The sequence below is a fragment of the Haliaeetus leucocephalus genome, unplaced genomic scaffold (assembly GCF_000737465.1).
Source record: "Haliaeetus leucocephalus isolate CR32 unplaced genomic scaffold, Haliaeetus_leucocephalus-4.0 Scaffold191, whole genome shotgun sequence".
NCBI classification, from domain to species: domain Eukaryota; kingdom Metazoa; phylum Chordata; class Aves; order Accipitriformes; family Accipitridae; genus Haliaeetus; species Haliaeetus leucocephalus.
In genome coordinates this window covers 411,984-428,300 of record NW_010972627.1, presented here as the reverse complement: position 1 = coordinate 428,300, position 16,317 = coordinate 411,984, and the positions used below count along the sequence as shown (strand labels likewise).

At 34.7% G+C, this 16,317-nt stretch overlaps 1 protein-coding gene across 5 annotated transcripts in view; it reads right to left on the bottom strand.

The window, feature by feature from the left end:
- The window catches only part of KLC1 (kinesin light chain 1), a 29,507-nt gene that overhangs the window by 3,365 nt on the left and 9,825 nt on the right, over window positions 1–16,317 (bottom strand). For 2 of the 5 annotated variants that reach the window (XM_010565432.1, XM_010565434.1), the window contains exons 9-13: window positions 15,420–15,469; window positions 15,263–15,330; window positions 13,629–13,737; window positions 9,973–10,134; window positions 4,549–4,679 (exon numbers count right to left, since the gene is read on the bottom strand). In XM_010565432.1, the coding sequence (XP_010563734.1) occupies window positions 4,549–4,679; window positions 9,973–10,134; window positions 13,629–13,737; window positions 15,263–15,330; window positions 15,420–15,469 (520 nt within the window). Of the gene's footprint in view, window positions 1–4,548; window positions 4,680–5,403; window positions 6,034–9,972; window positions 10,135–13,628; window positions 13,738–15,262; window positions 15,331–15,419; window positions 15,470–16,317 lie in introns of those variants that run through there. The other 3 variants (XM_010565433.1, XM_010565435.1, XM_010565436.1) reach the window with 3 other exon arrangements.

Here is a 16,317-nt window from a genome sequence, read left to right as displayed (position 1 = left end):
AAACTGATCTGAGGGATACCCTTTAAGGTAACTACGTAACTTAGAATATGTTTATATTCGGTTCTGAATTACATATAAAACCAAAAAAATTACAAGCTCCTTAGAGCTTAAACATTTCAGGCAACTGATTTCATTTCAACTCAAAATCTCAATTTTTAAAGCATATCAAATACATACACTGACTTAGCATTGATTTTTAATTAATTCATTCTCAGTTTCAATTTTATGCAGCTTCTTACAAAAGCATCAAAACATTCAGACAGTTTAGGAAAAAAAATGTGAAATAGGAATAAGTTTGTCACATAGGCAGCATTTAACTCGGAAAAGCTACAATAAACATTAGTTTAGTACTTTCTGCCTCATCTAGGTAAGTCTCCAGAATCTATTTCAAAAAGCATTTTAAAATCTTTTATCTTCATTCATTTCAAAGTAAAGGGAAATAAGATGGTTGCTGCTATTAACTCTGGTTATGCTTTTGGCTTTACAATGCTCTGAGCCGTAGTAACAACCCTACAATACTGTACTGAAAGCAACAGATAAGGAGATAAGGGGGAAAAAAAAAAAATCACCACCTACACAGGAGCTACTGACAGGCAAAATATCACTGCATTAACAGTAATATCTACTGTTGTTTGGGATGAGGATTAATAATTTATCTACATTTCTCAAACATATACAAAATTTAACAAAAATATTTTAAAGTGTGTGTAACAGAATTCAAGATTAGTCTTAAGATTCCTATCATCTTGGTGACTACAACAGGAACGTCTGATGTCCTTTATCCCAAAGTGTCTGTACATTACTCAGAATGTTCTACATTTGCTTTGATTTTTCACTAGCTCTTTAACTATTTCAAAACTACTACATGAGGGCTTTGAATATATATTTGATGAACTATTCACAAGACAGTAAGGCCCTAATCCTGCAGGGCTACCTACAGCTTTTGAGACAACTGGATAATGCAAAGTTTCCAATGCCTTCCAATAACATGGAAAGGTTTATCCATACAGATCACATTAGATATTCACCAGTTTTTCTTTCTACTGAAGCAAGACTACTAACAGTCAAAATCAAGCACGAGTTATAAATGCTTTCATAAAGCAAAGGCTTAGCAGAAAAAGGAACCAAAACACTAACAAACACAGGCACCAGCTGCCACATAGCATAGGCTTACTGTTTTTTCCTAGCACTAAATCTGAACGTTTCAAAAGCTAGAATGCACACAATTTAAAATATTTGACATGAGTGTTAGCAACAACAAAGCAAGGACTCATGCATGGTATACTCCTCTCATTTATTCAATGAAACATGTACAACAGAGGTTATATATGGAAGTCAAAGTAAGTTAATCTTTAAAACACAAACAAAACATTACATAAAACTCTTCAAAAGAGCATAAAGGCTTACAGAAAACATTCCAGGGAAATAGAAAATCCACCAGTAAAAATTTACACAAGTATTTTTAGGTTCTTGCTGAAGTGCCAATCAAAAAAGAAATTTTTAATCATGCATGAGATACTATTTTGTTTGTGGGCTGGGGTTGGTTTTGTTTGTTTGTTTGTTTTTAAATCAACATACTTAAGAACTTTAGTCTGGCAAATGCACTTTTAATTCCCTCCATGTTAGAAACATGATCACACAAATTGCATGCAGTTGTTTTTCTGGTGCGTAAGTAATAGCAATAATGAAAGCTTTTTTTCCCCCCCTCTTTTAAACTACAAATCTTAACTGTTCTGCTGTATGATCAAAATTTTCAAACTGAAATAAATCAAACCTAACACTAATTAAGCGAAGTTAAATTTTTACAGAACTGAATTCAGAAATACGATAAAGAACGAACTGATACCATGCTTCAGGTATTGTATGTTTCAAAGAACAGTTCTTAAGAGATTTGTTCTTTGTCAGAAAGACTTTTGCATTATTTTAAAGAAACAATTTCCCTGATGAGTTTTCCACTTTATTCTCTCCAACCTTCTGTATCAAGCAACAACATGAAAACTAAGTCTTTCTTTCATGCTGTGGTATTAAAGTATTTCTATTTGAGTATTTCTCATTCAAAATCATACCACCACTGTCAATTACTATTTACAGAAGCACAGTATAAACAACAGATGTAAACCAGTTTCAAAATAAAGTCTTCATAGACACACAGGCAGGGGATGCAGAGGCATACTGGTAAGGAGGGAGGCAAATGAATCTTCCACCTAGAGTGGCTGACTTCATAGCAAAAATGATTCCTATGTATGCTATGTCAGTATTGTAATATTCAGCTAACAAAGACACTAAAAACAAAAGGTTTGCATAATAAAAGCTGAATATCCCTTTTATTAACCTCAGAAGCAGAAAAAAATTAAATCAATTTACTAAAGTTTCTTCAGAAAATGAAATCAAAATGACTTCTTGGAATATCAATATGTACAGCTATGCTTCATGATCTACAAAGCTGGTGTTTAATACCAGGAATCTTTGCATTTGTTATTAAAACCAGCTAATATAAGTTAGGATTAAAAAATGTCTATACATTACAAGAACAGAAATTGTAATCTTTTCAGCGTGCATATCTACATAAAAGTCTGTCAATGCAACACACTTATTGCAAGGTTTAAGAATAAATTATTCTTTGAGAACTACGGTGACATCTAAAAAACAAGAATATTTTGTCAAAAAGGAAAAGCAAGAAAGATATCGCTTTGTTTTCAAATTTGTTTCACACTGATGTCTTTATATGAAGAAATCTTATCTGGTGATACAGACCCCACAATATAATTTATGTGAATGTGGGCAGGTTACTTCTACATTGGTCAAGTAGCACTACTGAAGTGCACAGAATAAAAAGGCAGAGGAGTTCTTACAGGACACTGCAAAGCCAAATGTCTTCAGTTATATGTAAGCGTAATTTTCTACACCTATAATCACAGAGTTACTTTACCTGCAGAAAAAGGTATCTCTATTTACTATAGAGAACAAGGAATAAAACTCTTCGTCTTTCAAGAAACTGAAAAACCTTCCCATGTCTCCCAAAAATTAGGAGAAAATACAAAATTAGCTATGAATATATGCATCTACTCATACAAGAATATACCTGAACTATGATGTATGAACTGTAGACAGAATTGAATAGAAACAGAAAACCAATGTATAAAAATACTAATACTGAAGACAAAGAAGGAAATCCCTTTTATTCTATTTTGTCTTGCATTTGCTTGTTTTCCCTAAAGCATTTTACATTTACATATTTCCTTCTTCTAATCACATGCTTTTCACAGTTTATTCCCAATCTATCATCTCAGAGGCAGTCCTTAATGATCTATCAATTAATGCAAAGGGATTTTTGACCTTGAATTTGATTCAGTGCCTTCAACATCAAGTCTCTGGCAGCTGAGAGTGAAATTTTAATTAACAATTCTAAAAAATCAGATCAGCCTGAATTTGAAAGAGATATGTGAGGAAGCAAATTCTACGTGTATTGCAGCTGTACACAATGTTTTACAGCCACATAAAAACAATAAAGCAAAACTTCATTGGAGCACTTACAAAACCACATTGAGACCCTGCCTCCAGATCACTGCCTTGGGTGTTACCATCATCATCATCTACTATATTACTCATAGGTCCAGTTGCTCCATCAGAAGTTGCTCCAAGTTCTCCAATTTAACTGTTTTAAAGCGCAAGTTCAAATTCACATTGTCATACAGTTTCCTGCCAACTAAATGAACTGCAGTTTTCCACAGCAAGGGGAAAAAACCCTGCAAAACTGATTGCAATTATGTTGGGGATGAGGGGGAATACCCATGAGCGATATTATGAAAAACAGTAGTACATTTTAACATTTCAGCTTCTCTGCAGCGGCCAATAAACAATGGATGTTTTTAGGCATTTATTAGAAATAGTACATATATCCAAATCCACAATCATATGGTAAATAGGAAAGAGTGAGAAGTCAGATCCATTAAAATTTGAGTTTTTACCACTGACTTCACTGAGGCCAAAATGTTAGAGATGGACAACTAGGTTCAAGTTTTTCAACGTTCTCCTCTGCTCTCTGAAATCTGTGTTTTCCAAAATAGAAACTGAGAAGGGCTCAAGTTGGTAATTCCCTTTATACCCACAGCAATATATAAAGCTGTATCAAGATACTAAGCTGTATCAAGAATGTTAGTTGTGGGTTTACTGTATTCAAGCTTTTACTGTAAAAACCAATAACCTTTATTATTCTTCACTGCTGTGTGAAAAGGAGAATTCTGCAGGTAACTAACATTTATCAATAATTCCATGAGGCTTTTCTATTCTTCGAGTGGCTAAACCAGTAAAAAGGGAAAAAACACTGTTAAAATTGAGTTAACTCTTAAAAGCACAGATAATTCCTCAGATGTTACAGAACTTTCATTATAAGAAATTATTTCCTATTTTATTTTTCTTTAAGATATAAATCTGTTATGATATGCAGTTAGCTAAGCAGAGAAGAAAACACTGCCCTAGGTACTACACTAGGCTACAGTGGGGGCACAGAATGAAGGCACGCTAGCACAGCTAAGAATAAATAATTACCCTGGATTCTTTGGTTCACTGTCCCGTGAACTTCCTCCCTTCAGCTTTCTAACCAGCTTCTCACTGCTCCGTCTAATGGAAGCACGAAGTTTGCTAAAGGAACCACTGCGTTTTAAAGATCCAGTGCCATCCTGAAAAAAATTGAACAAATGTGAAACTGCAAGAGTTTCTTGCCCTCCCCCAAACCTGGCTCAAAAACATTTCACTGATGAATTTTTTTTTTATTGCTATTAATACATACTTGGTACAATTACTTAAACACGTAATACCATATAGCTACAACTTTACCAAAACAAACGTGTTCCAAACTGTAACAAAGATTTCTAAAGCGTGAAGACATGCTCAAGCCATGATTCATAATAATCAGTACAAACCCACCACAGTAGTCAAATAATTCACCATGTTACCATTTCATATGAGCGCACTGTGGTTAACAGAGTACAAGCCCCAAGCAAAAGCATTCCATCAGTCTAAGAAAAAAACCTGTATTATTCCTTCTAAACATCTACATTACTTGCAAACATGTTTAATTAATCCTAAAATCCTTAAACAAAAATACTTCTGATCAGAAACATGTATGGTTAAATTCCTGTGCTTCGTTTTAACTTTCACCAAAGAAAACGTAAAACACAATGAAATGAGTTTTTCATACATGTATTCGTGTCTTACATTGCTGTGCTGATCCAAAGAAATTTCCAACTGACCACAATTCTATTTACTCTTAAAAAACCCCAACAGTTTAGTAAGATTAGAAGAAATGAACACCTCCTACTTCACAGAAATCCCACATGATTATGAAAGAAGAATTGTAAAAGAAGAAAGTAAAGTACTACTAAGCAGACAAAGACAGACACCTGAGTTGGAGTGAGTTTATTAGAAGTTAGAAAGACAAATACACAAATCACTGAACACCAAGATTAGTAGAGAAAAGCATAATTGCCAAAATCTCACACAAAGACTAAACAGCAATGCTACTTTAGAATAATCATAAGTGAAGACATCCAGAGTTCCATATTGATGTTAACCATGTAATAGGTCTCTAAATACATTTTAAAGCACTTGGAGAACATGCCTTACTTTTATGGGGTTTGTTTGGTTTTTCTCCTGTAAAGATCACCATCATGCCATTTCAATAATACCTTGTGTGATACTTTTAACTACCTTTTTTCCATAGTGAACAGCTACTTATAAAGTTCATTATTACTTTTTTTTTACTAATGTATTACACACAGCAAATGGTTGTAATAACATTTTGTATGACTAGATACATATCTGGCAAAGCTACACATGTACAGAAATAGAAAACCAAATAAAGACACCAGCACTGAAGGAATGGCCAGTTTACAGGGAAGTGTAGCTCTGACAAGAATCTTAAGGGGTTTGCTAAAACACAGCAGTCAGTACTGAAGAGAGAAGTTAAAGCTTGAAGATGGTGCACGCCCGTCATGCAGGAGACAGTATAAGAATCACAAAAGGCATCTAGGCCTGTCAGAAATGGAGAGAGAAAAACTGAATGAAACTGTTGGGAAAAATTCAACAGTTTTCAATTTTGAACAGTTATGTTTACAGTATTTCTAGGTCACATTCAAAACAATTTTTTCTGGAGTAAGTATTTGGACTGCCCTTAAGAACAAAGTGCAGGCCCTTGCAATTACCAGAACATATATCTTTATACAGTTTCGTCTATATCACTAATATGCAACTTACAAATGAGCATGAACGATGCTGTGCATTCTTTAAGTTAGAATTTGTATAAAATACAAAACACCTTCAAGAAGGCATAGCTTTAGTATTACATTTTGTAAACAAAGAAAGGATTTTTTTTTCAGCTGACTAACACAAAAATAAAAATAAAGAAAAAAAACAACAGAAGAAAGGAACAGAGCAAGGTGCATTCATTTCAGCTTTAACTTCTGTCAGGAATTTTCCTCAAAACAGAACTGCAAGAAGAAAGAGGTCTTCCCCTAACCTCCAGACAAAATTCTGTTCATTCCTTTAAGGAATTAGAATCCAACTGACTTGTGGCAATTCAGTTTCATGAATATTTTTTAGAACATATCTGTGTGTATATATATAATCCAAGTGGAAACTTCTCCCCCTAATGCAGTGAGGCAGCAGAAAGAATCCACCTTTAAAAATAAGCTGTGGTTCAATTAACACACTTTCCATTCTTGGTGTAAGCACACAGACCATTACTGACAGTCTTAAGAAATTGTTTTGAGAGCCTTTACCTATAGCAAGGAATGAACAGTAATTAAAATTATTCTTGGAAATAGCAAAATGCCTTGCTACCACGTGATCAGAAGATCAAAATCTGATTATTTATGTTTCAAACTAAATTGCATATATTGTTCACACTTTAAAACAGACTTCAGCTCTGCAGGACTGAATAAACTGAAGTCGAAATTCCGATTAGAAGTATTAGGTCAGTGAAAAGGCTAATTATTCCTGCGGTCTTAAATCAGCAATGCTATAGTAGTGATAATGATTCAAAGAATAAAGGCAAGACAAATTTGGTAGTTGGAGAGTATAACTTTTATTATGCTAACTAGCACATTAGGAATAAGCAGACAAGCTTTTGGGTACTTCAGATCTGAAATAAAAACATCAAACTCCCAAGTTAAACACTGACTGACTGCATGATTAACAAAACATCTTTAAAACATAAGCTTAGGATTAAAAAAAGTCCTAAATCCAGTGTAAACAACAACAAAAAATAATCACAAGAGATATCCATTTGCAGCAAAGTTTAATTGCCAATTTTTATGTCACTCAGAATGAGAATCACCTTATTACTTTTGCTTACACCTCCCCACCATCATCACCTCCTGTACTTTGCAGTTGTCTGCTACAATGCGCCTCTGACTGTCTGACACTTCTTATTAAACAAGAGCAACTCTTACCAGCTAGTCTATGGCAGAGAAATTTATTGCTTTCATTTCACACCTGAAAGCAGACTTACATGCCCAAAAGCTTGTCTTTTTGAAGCATATGGGTCAGAATAAGAAAAGATACTTCTTCACATTGAGAACATTATCTTAAATTAAGCACTATCACATCACAAAGATTTTTGTCCTGCAACTGGCTGCAAGATCAATTTACAGAAATGCCAACTACAGATACCACTGTCATTTTTTATATACAAATGTAATACGGGATACAAATCCTGGGATTTCTACCTTGAATTTTTAAGACTGAGTATTTATTTGCATTTTCAAGCTAACTTTAAGGGATGGACTTCACAAGAAACATGTAAAAATGCACTATGCAATGTCACTTAACATGTCTGTTTTAATAGTTAACGGCAGATTTACTTCAATAGGTATTTCGGGTCTTTTTGTAAGAGTGTAAGATATTACATCAAAGACTATAATGCTTAATATGGATTACATTACATATGGAAGTCACTTAATTACAGTAAATCTTCCAACAAAAATTTTTTGTTGAAGTTCATTGCTTTACACACTCCACCTATTCTCTCTGACAATCAAAACCATGAGTCAGCTTGATGACTTCAGAAGAATTTAAATGGAAAAGGCAGGCCTCTCTTCAGGCTCTGCACACTGAAGTAAAAAATTCTACTATACTTTATGAATCAGAATATTTTGTCTGGAGGAAACACACGAAGGTAAAAAAACCTACACAATATAAAGTAGAGGAAAGAACAGCACTGAGATAGAAACACTAGCAGGGTAGAGGGAGAGAGAGTTGCCCACTTTATGTAAAACATGTAATACAAAATACCTTCTCTTAAAAGGAGAAAAAAAGAACAAAGATGAAAATAAAGCAATGTCACTTCAGCACACTAAAAATGAAAAGTTTGTTTGCCCTGAGAGGTCAAAATCTAATTTTTCAGATCAACAAATTTTATCACTGAGTTTGATTCAAATATTGACCTAGAAATACTGTCTATTGCTTTTCCACAGAAGGTCCTTTCAATCCAAAACCTGCATGCTTGTTTAATTAATGTCAATAACAGAAAAAAGTTTAATCCATTTAGAACATATAGTCATGCAAAGTACAGCAAAAATTAAGGGAGGAGTACAGTACACAGTTCTAACACTGAACGGGCAAAATGAGAATTAAAAAAAAAGAGTTATCCAACCTTACTTTGGCTTTATTAATGATGCAGTATTATTCACAACAGATGCTGATTGACTGTCTTGGCACTGAGAACACCAATGCCAAGAAAACAATAATAAAGAGACAAAAGCAAAGATGGAAAGAACATTCTCCTTTAAGACTAAAGCAGTATGCGTTTTATCGAGGTTTCTTTGGAATGCTAAACTTTGTCTCATGTGGCTAAAAAAAGAAGAAAAAAAAAAAAAGATTGCTATTTTAAGAGAAACGAAACTTCAGAACGCTCAATATTGCAAAGTAGGCTACTTCCCCTCCCATACAGCAAAAGCAGGCAACACCACTTTTATAATCTAAAAGAACATTTTCAGCAGAACTGCAGCTAGGAGTTAGTTAACAGAGCAATATATATCCCATTGCCAGCAATGGGATAAAGCATGGGAAAGCTGGTGACAGAAGCAAACAACTACATAAGCCAGATCAATAACTGAAAGCTTGCACTACCTTTCAAATTAAAAGAAAACAATGGTTAGAAAAATGCATATGTAATCACATTTTATATATATGTTTTTACTTTATGACAATCAGTGTTCCACAGTGAAGCCAATATATGGGAAACAAATAGGAACAAGCCCTTACTCCAGTCAAATTCTAATACAGGAAAGTGATATTAATATTTCACTTAAGAAATGTGAACTTACGATCACATTGCTATGTGATGGCACTGCTTCTTAAAGTGGCTTGTATAGCAGCTTGAAAAGTGATATTATTTCCTCTAACAAGTTGGGTAAGGAGATTAGAATCATTTTAGTGTTAGACTGATCATTTTGATTTACTCTAAAACTGATAATACCCAACACATCTCCATAGCAAATGTTCTTTGTGATTTGAACAGATGCACTATTTTTAGAAGAAACATTTAAAATATGGGCAAATATGGCACCAAAAGGACAAAAGCAAAAGTTAGTTAATTGCCAGAATATTTCTACCAGTAAAAAGAAACCACTGACAAGCAATTGTACACCAGACCATAACCAGGACACTCAATCAGCATTAAACAACTTAAGAGTTAAATACAGCTGCTTGGGATTCTGGAAGAAATTTCACCATTCAGGACAACAACAGAAACGATGTTTTAAAATTTTAAAATATTACAATTTTTTTTACATTATGTTATGATAAACAAAATGTTATTCTTCATTTCTTAATTGATTCTGCAAAATTACAAAATACAAAGTAGATCAACCAAGAAACTATTGAAAACACAATAGGCTGGTGAATGACAACCATATTTGTTACGGTGATAATTTATCTAGGCTATTTTCTTAAACTGTGTACTGTACTTACCCCATTCCATTCTACGCTCATACTCACTTCCTCGCCTCCATCAGGACCACTCTCGTACTTTACCACATCAACATTGAGGCTTTCTCGGCTTCGCCTTTTTTCTATGCTCTCAGGGTCATTCAGCACTTCAGCAACTCTCTGTTTATGAACATTGTCAAGACCCTGAGAATTAGACAAAATGGGAAAAGGCTTCATTTTATTACAAGCTGTATTAATCTACAACTTACATACAATAACCACACCAAGAAAGAAGTCAAACCAACCCGTAACTCCACCACCCCAACTCTGCTTTCAAAGGGCAGTTGAGTTGCCCTTTATACACTGCAGGAATCAACACAGCATGAAGTGGACAGACAGCCTGGTAGTTTGAGAATTCAGTGACTTGCCATTCTTTTCCTCCTTCCCTATCACTTGTCAAAGCCTTGTGGTGTTCCTGTCACTTACCTTAAGCCATCTGGCCCCAGCTTAATATTTAGCAATTTATACATCATGAAAAGTCAACGCAATTCTCAGTTTTCCACCTATCCAATGGTGCAGTATTCACCCACTTTTGGAAAGAACGTTGCAGGTGTCTGAGTATCTAATACCTAAGACACAGGTTGTGTTATTTAAAAATACTGACATATGACACTTGGCACAGCAGTATAATTTATCCTTCAGAAAGAAATCAAATAGAAAATAAGCTTGTAATAGAACAGACTATATATGTGGTCAATAAAATATGTTTACTTTGTGTTAAGGAATGCCCATCAATTACCAAATAATCCTTTAAGTATCTTAAAAGTGCTAAAATACCTTCTATGAAAACCCTGCACTAAAGGCAAAATATTTAACACAGAAACTAGGAATTAACAAAGTTCAAGTCATACTTATTTTCAGTTCTGTTTTCTTTATAATAAACCTACTCCACGTCATAAACGGTATTTGCTGACAGAAAGAGAACCCAGATGAATGCCTTACACATAATAAAGTATTCTGCAACTTTCACTGGGCAGCCTTAGCAGCAAATGGAGCAGCGGATCTGTGCAACAAATCCAGAGTGTCTACCACAATACAGAAAGTGAAAATCATGCCAAAATGCCACGTAACAGTAAAGTTCATTAATGAAGAATGAAAGTTGTTCTAGTGGCATGGAGAAATCAGGTTCTTGGTTCCCATATAGCTGCCTTCCACTAACTGAAGAGCAAAACAGCCCTCCCTAATGGAATTCTACACACAATGACGCATGAAACCAACATATAATGGTCATATTTTTCACTTCCACAGGGCTATAAGGTACAGAAAAGTGGCTAGAGCTCTCAGACAGTAGAGAAGCGTAGGCTCAAAATGGCTGAAAATCACCACTAAGGAGGTAATGTATCACATACATACTCTAGGTTCTATTCTGAAGCTATATCATCTCTCATTCACCTCACTTAAAAAAAAAAATTTTTGTTAAAAAAAATTTAAAAAATGAAGGGACAGGGAACTGCACTTTCCCAGTTTGTTCCATTCTGTCATGAAAGATGAAGGACAAAAAACTTCACCGGTCTTCAGAAATCTAGCGTAGACATCCCAGCAGCTGAAGTGAACAAAACATGCATGAAGGAGAACAGAGCTGTGGAGGAGTGATACTTTTCCACACCTGGGAACAGAAGTACCTCTTTGCTTTTAGCTGAAAAGGGGAAATGCATTAACCCTGTCTGTCTTCCTTTAATGACCTAGAATAGAAAGGTAGTTTTAAATGCTGCTAGTAAGACAGCATTGTTTCCTACACTTCCAGAACTAGTGCTGTGCATAATGTGATATATTATGGTATAGGTGGTATATGATGCACCAGTGAAAATTCGAAGCATGCGTAATAACAATAAAGTAGCAGCAGCAAGCCTCCAGCCGGCTCTATGGAAAATGGAGACAAGAACAGTTTTTGCAGCGGTACTGGCAAGCCAGAAGCAGACTGATTAAACAGGGACTCTGAAAGGGACTTCTCCAATGGCAAGATCCTCCCATCCTTAATTTCCAAATAACCAATTCCAAGCTTCCCAGTAAAAATTTAAAACTTGAGCAGTTGGTGCTCCATTTTGTTTGTTGATTTTTTTTTTATATTAAAAAAGGGAACAAACGTAACTACAAGCTACGTTTTCTTCCAGTCTTCTTATTACTATTATATTACATCAATTTATCCTGGTTGTATCTGTTTGCGCTAAAAAATTACCACTTGTAATGGTGACACTAAAACTAAGAACCAAAGCAAATATGTTAAGATGCAGCGCACATTCATTTCTTACTTTCAAATCACATTTGAATGAGACACACTGAAAATTAACCTTCAGTAAAAGCATGTGAAAATCATCCTCAGTTAAAGAAAGTATCTGTATCAACTATTTCCCCTCCACCCTTCAATTTTCCTTGCCAAAGAAGTTTTCTCCCAGATTCATACTTCCCTCTTACCAGTCTCATTCCATTTATTTGGCAAACACTCTAAAGTCTTCCATCATTTTTTGTGGAAGAAAGAACTTATGCCACCTTATATCAAAGGGAACTGTTGCTGAATTCACCAGAAGAGCACGAGGTTTGCCAGGAGCTTTTCTGCTCTCCCTCTTTTCCAGAAATCTGCTTCTATATAGATCAAACACTGCAGTATCATTCTTTAAAATACAACTTCAAAATCAGTATAACCAATAAAAACCAGTACATTATCAATAAAGATATGGTCCATCACTTAAGTCAGTTTACTTGAATTTAGAATTTGAGTTTAGAACTTTACATGGACATATAAGAAAAAAAAAACACAAAACAAAACAAACCACTTCTGAAAACAAATACAGATCTTATTTACTATTGCATAAAAATGAAATTAAAATTGAACTTTCCAATTTTTTTATTCACTTATATTTTCTTATTTTGCTTTCCATTTTAACACTGACAAGCTGTGTTTGCTTGTCCAGTCTTAAGTACTTTTATAAAAAAGACATTGTATCAAATCATCCAAAAGGGAAAGGAAAACCAAAAAGCCAATAAAACCCCAACAAAAACAAACTCTCTCCAACCTTCTAAGACTGAGAAAGGGTTACTTGAACTGCAGATTTGAGAGCACAGAGACAGCACAGAACTTCTCCACATTAAAAGAAAAATAGTGCCCCCTTAAACTGTAATATCCATTCCATTGGTTTGCAAAAGTAACAGAAACAGCAACTAATAAATTTATAATGGTCTTCTAAAGGTCTGCACCAGTCAGTCAGTTGTATGCAGAAACAGAACATTTGTAAGTTTGACAGCTCCTTATTAAAAATAGAACAGCATTACTGGCAAAGGAGATTATCAACAGAAACTCTCCGTTTTCCCCTAACTACAGTCTCTCTCACAGGACTTGTAGCCCACTGAGGACTACTGGCCAACACAGTGTTTTCTGCTCTTCCATCTTCCACACAATTTCACCCTCAATGTGAGTCATGCCCCCGGTACATGGTGCCACTGCCCCAGCAATTAACCAGTTTGCAAGTGTTAAGATGGGATCAGTTTATGACCAGTTCAGACTGAAATTAGAGGGCAACACCAGGCACCAGACACTGAATAGCTAGAAGTTTATATATTCTGCATGTACAATAAGATACTGAAGTTGAAAATCTGCATGACCATAATGCAGAAATATCATTAAGGCGAATTATCATACTTGCCTGTTTACGAGACCTCATTGCTGCCTCTTCTAATGTTTCAGCAGCTTCAAATTTGCCCTGTCGTCTGTAAAGTGCCCCAAGGTTCTTTAAGGTAGTTGTTACTGTTGGACTATTTAAAGAAGAAAAAAAAGAAGTATATATATACACAGACACACACACTCAACTCTTCTCAATTCACAAACTAATAAAAACTTAAATTAATATAGTATTTGTCATATTTCTTATAATTATTTAGTAAGTCTGTCTTGAAATATACTACACTGTATATGGTTGGTTTAGTGGCATGGTGGTGTTGGGTTGACGGTGGGACTTTATGATCTTAGAGGTCTTTTCCAAACTTAATTATTTGATTTGTTTTGTACTTCATGTACGTGGAAAAACCTGTTAACCCCTTTCACAGTGCATTAACAGCTCACGCTATGATTAGTCAACAGCCCTGAAAGTGGAAGTTATTAACTAGCCTCTAGATCTACTCAGTCTGCTTCCAGATGCACCTTGAGGTGAAAATTTAGCTCAATCTGAGTGTGTCCAACTAAGTAATTGTGAAGCTTCCAGAAAATATGCCTACTCATGCATACAGTGACCATTACTGTAGCATGTGTTTGTCACAAAACAAATCAAAAGTTCCTTTCATCAGCTTTTACTTAACACCTATTTGCAGTTTCTATGCATTCAAACTATGCTTGAACAGTAAAGGAAAAAAAAATTAGAAAAAAAACCCACCACACATTCCATTAACAAGTCACTCTCCAACAAGACATGTTTGTTTCAATGAGACTATGAGAATTAGCTCAGTCACAGAATTGTTGCATGAAGTTTTGCTCCAGTAACAGCAGAGAAAAGATTTCCTCATGCATTACAATGAACTAGTACATGAAAAACAAACCAGCAAAATGTCTTGCACCCAGAGTTCAAGATGGAGAAAAAGAGTAGATTTCAACAATACAAAGGTTCTGTTGCTTGTTAAACACACTAACTCAAACACTGAAGAAATTAAAACCCCTCACTGAACATTATCAGTACTAGGTGCAGGTTTTTTCTTGCATTGTACCACCTGCACATTAAAAAAAGGCAGTTAAGGAACAAAATTAAAGCAAACAAAAAATATTTCATCAAGTATAATCCAAGCTGAAGTCCCTGTTTCTCTTCTTCCATTTTGAAGTTCAGATTTTAAATCACACAAAACTATATTCTTCAAGCTTTAGAAGCTCAAATAATGCTGAATTCTGCCAGTTTAATTTTGTTTTCTTGTGCCAGCTAGAAAACTCAAGGCTCAGTTACTTGCACAGTCTCCTTTTTGCTTCTGGCCCTCTCTAGAGGTCTTGCTGGGGCAGGGAGAGCATGTATGCCAACCAACAGTATAAAAAGAAAGAAAGATGACCTATGCTTCCATGTGAAGGACTGCCAAGAACGCAACTGGTGAATTTTTATGTCACTTACTAGATCTAACCAGCCTAGATTAAAAGCAACCTTGGGACTTGAAAACTGCTACTGTGTTCCTGAATTTTTAATACTATAGTTTTTATAGTCCTAAGCAAGCAGCTGGTTTAGTTTCAATTTTAAACATGCTTTAATCTGACATTTCTGCATACCGGGTATTGCTGCATTGTTTGTCCTGTAAAGAAATTACCCACCTGTCAACTTTGCAAGCTTTGTACCAGCCACCATACTCTCCAAAAGATGTGCCATCTTTTTGCTTTCCCTAAAACAAAAGTAATGTTGAAGAAAAATAACTGATTTGTAACTTAAATAAGTAGAAGTTCCAAAAAAGATTTATGACAATGGCCTTACTTTGCATTCTTCCCTCTCTTCTGCATGCATCCAAATAGGCTTATTTTCATCTGATGAAACAGAAGAAAATATTTTATAGAAGTAAAAAACTACAAAGTATTCATCATTTTTCACCCTTCTGAAATGAAGTTGTGAACCAGAGAATTATACTATCACCACCACAAAAAAGGCTTACTGTCCATACTACAAGCAGCAGATAAATAAAACAAGCACCTCTTCTTTTATAGTTTTACAATTCTGTCTTTTCTTATCTGAACTGAGAAACAGTTACTTCTGAGAAGCTTTGAAGTCAGTATATGCTGCCATCGATTTGTCGTGTGCTTAGTTCTGTGCTAGATAATACGCATTTATTTCTTTTATCCTAACAACTGTTTTGACAATTACTAAGTGGTGCATAAGCTCTTGTGATAGAATGCAGTGAAAATTCTTCACTGTGATTTACAGTTGATAAAATACACTGTACATTGAAGTCAAATGCAATTCACAATTTAAGGGTATTTTCCGCATTCTTTCAATGTATTAATGGAGGACTCACATTAACAATGTATTTATTGTATCATTAAAAATCCTGCACTGACTTTTTCCTGTGACTGCAAAGTGACATACATTTTTCTGCCTCTATAAAAATACCAAAATTGGTTTTGGTTGGGCATAAGATAAATTATGCCAGAAATACAATCCATAAAACATAAACCTACCAAGTCTACCTCATGTAAGAAAAACTCTCATTTTGAATCAAGTGTTACTGCTGTATCTAAATGCTTTTTTACGACAAATGTACTTCAATGCATCTATAATCTCACTTTTTAAGTCTATCTCAAGCAGACAACTATTTTAATCAGGATACAATTAACTTCCTGCAGATTTTATTTCATAGTAACTACAAAAATGAAACATA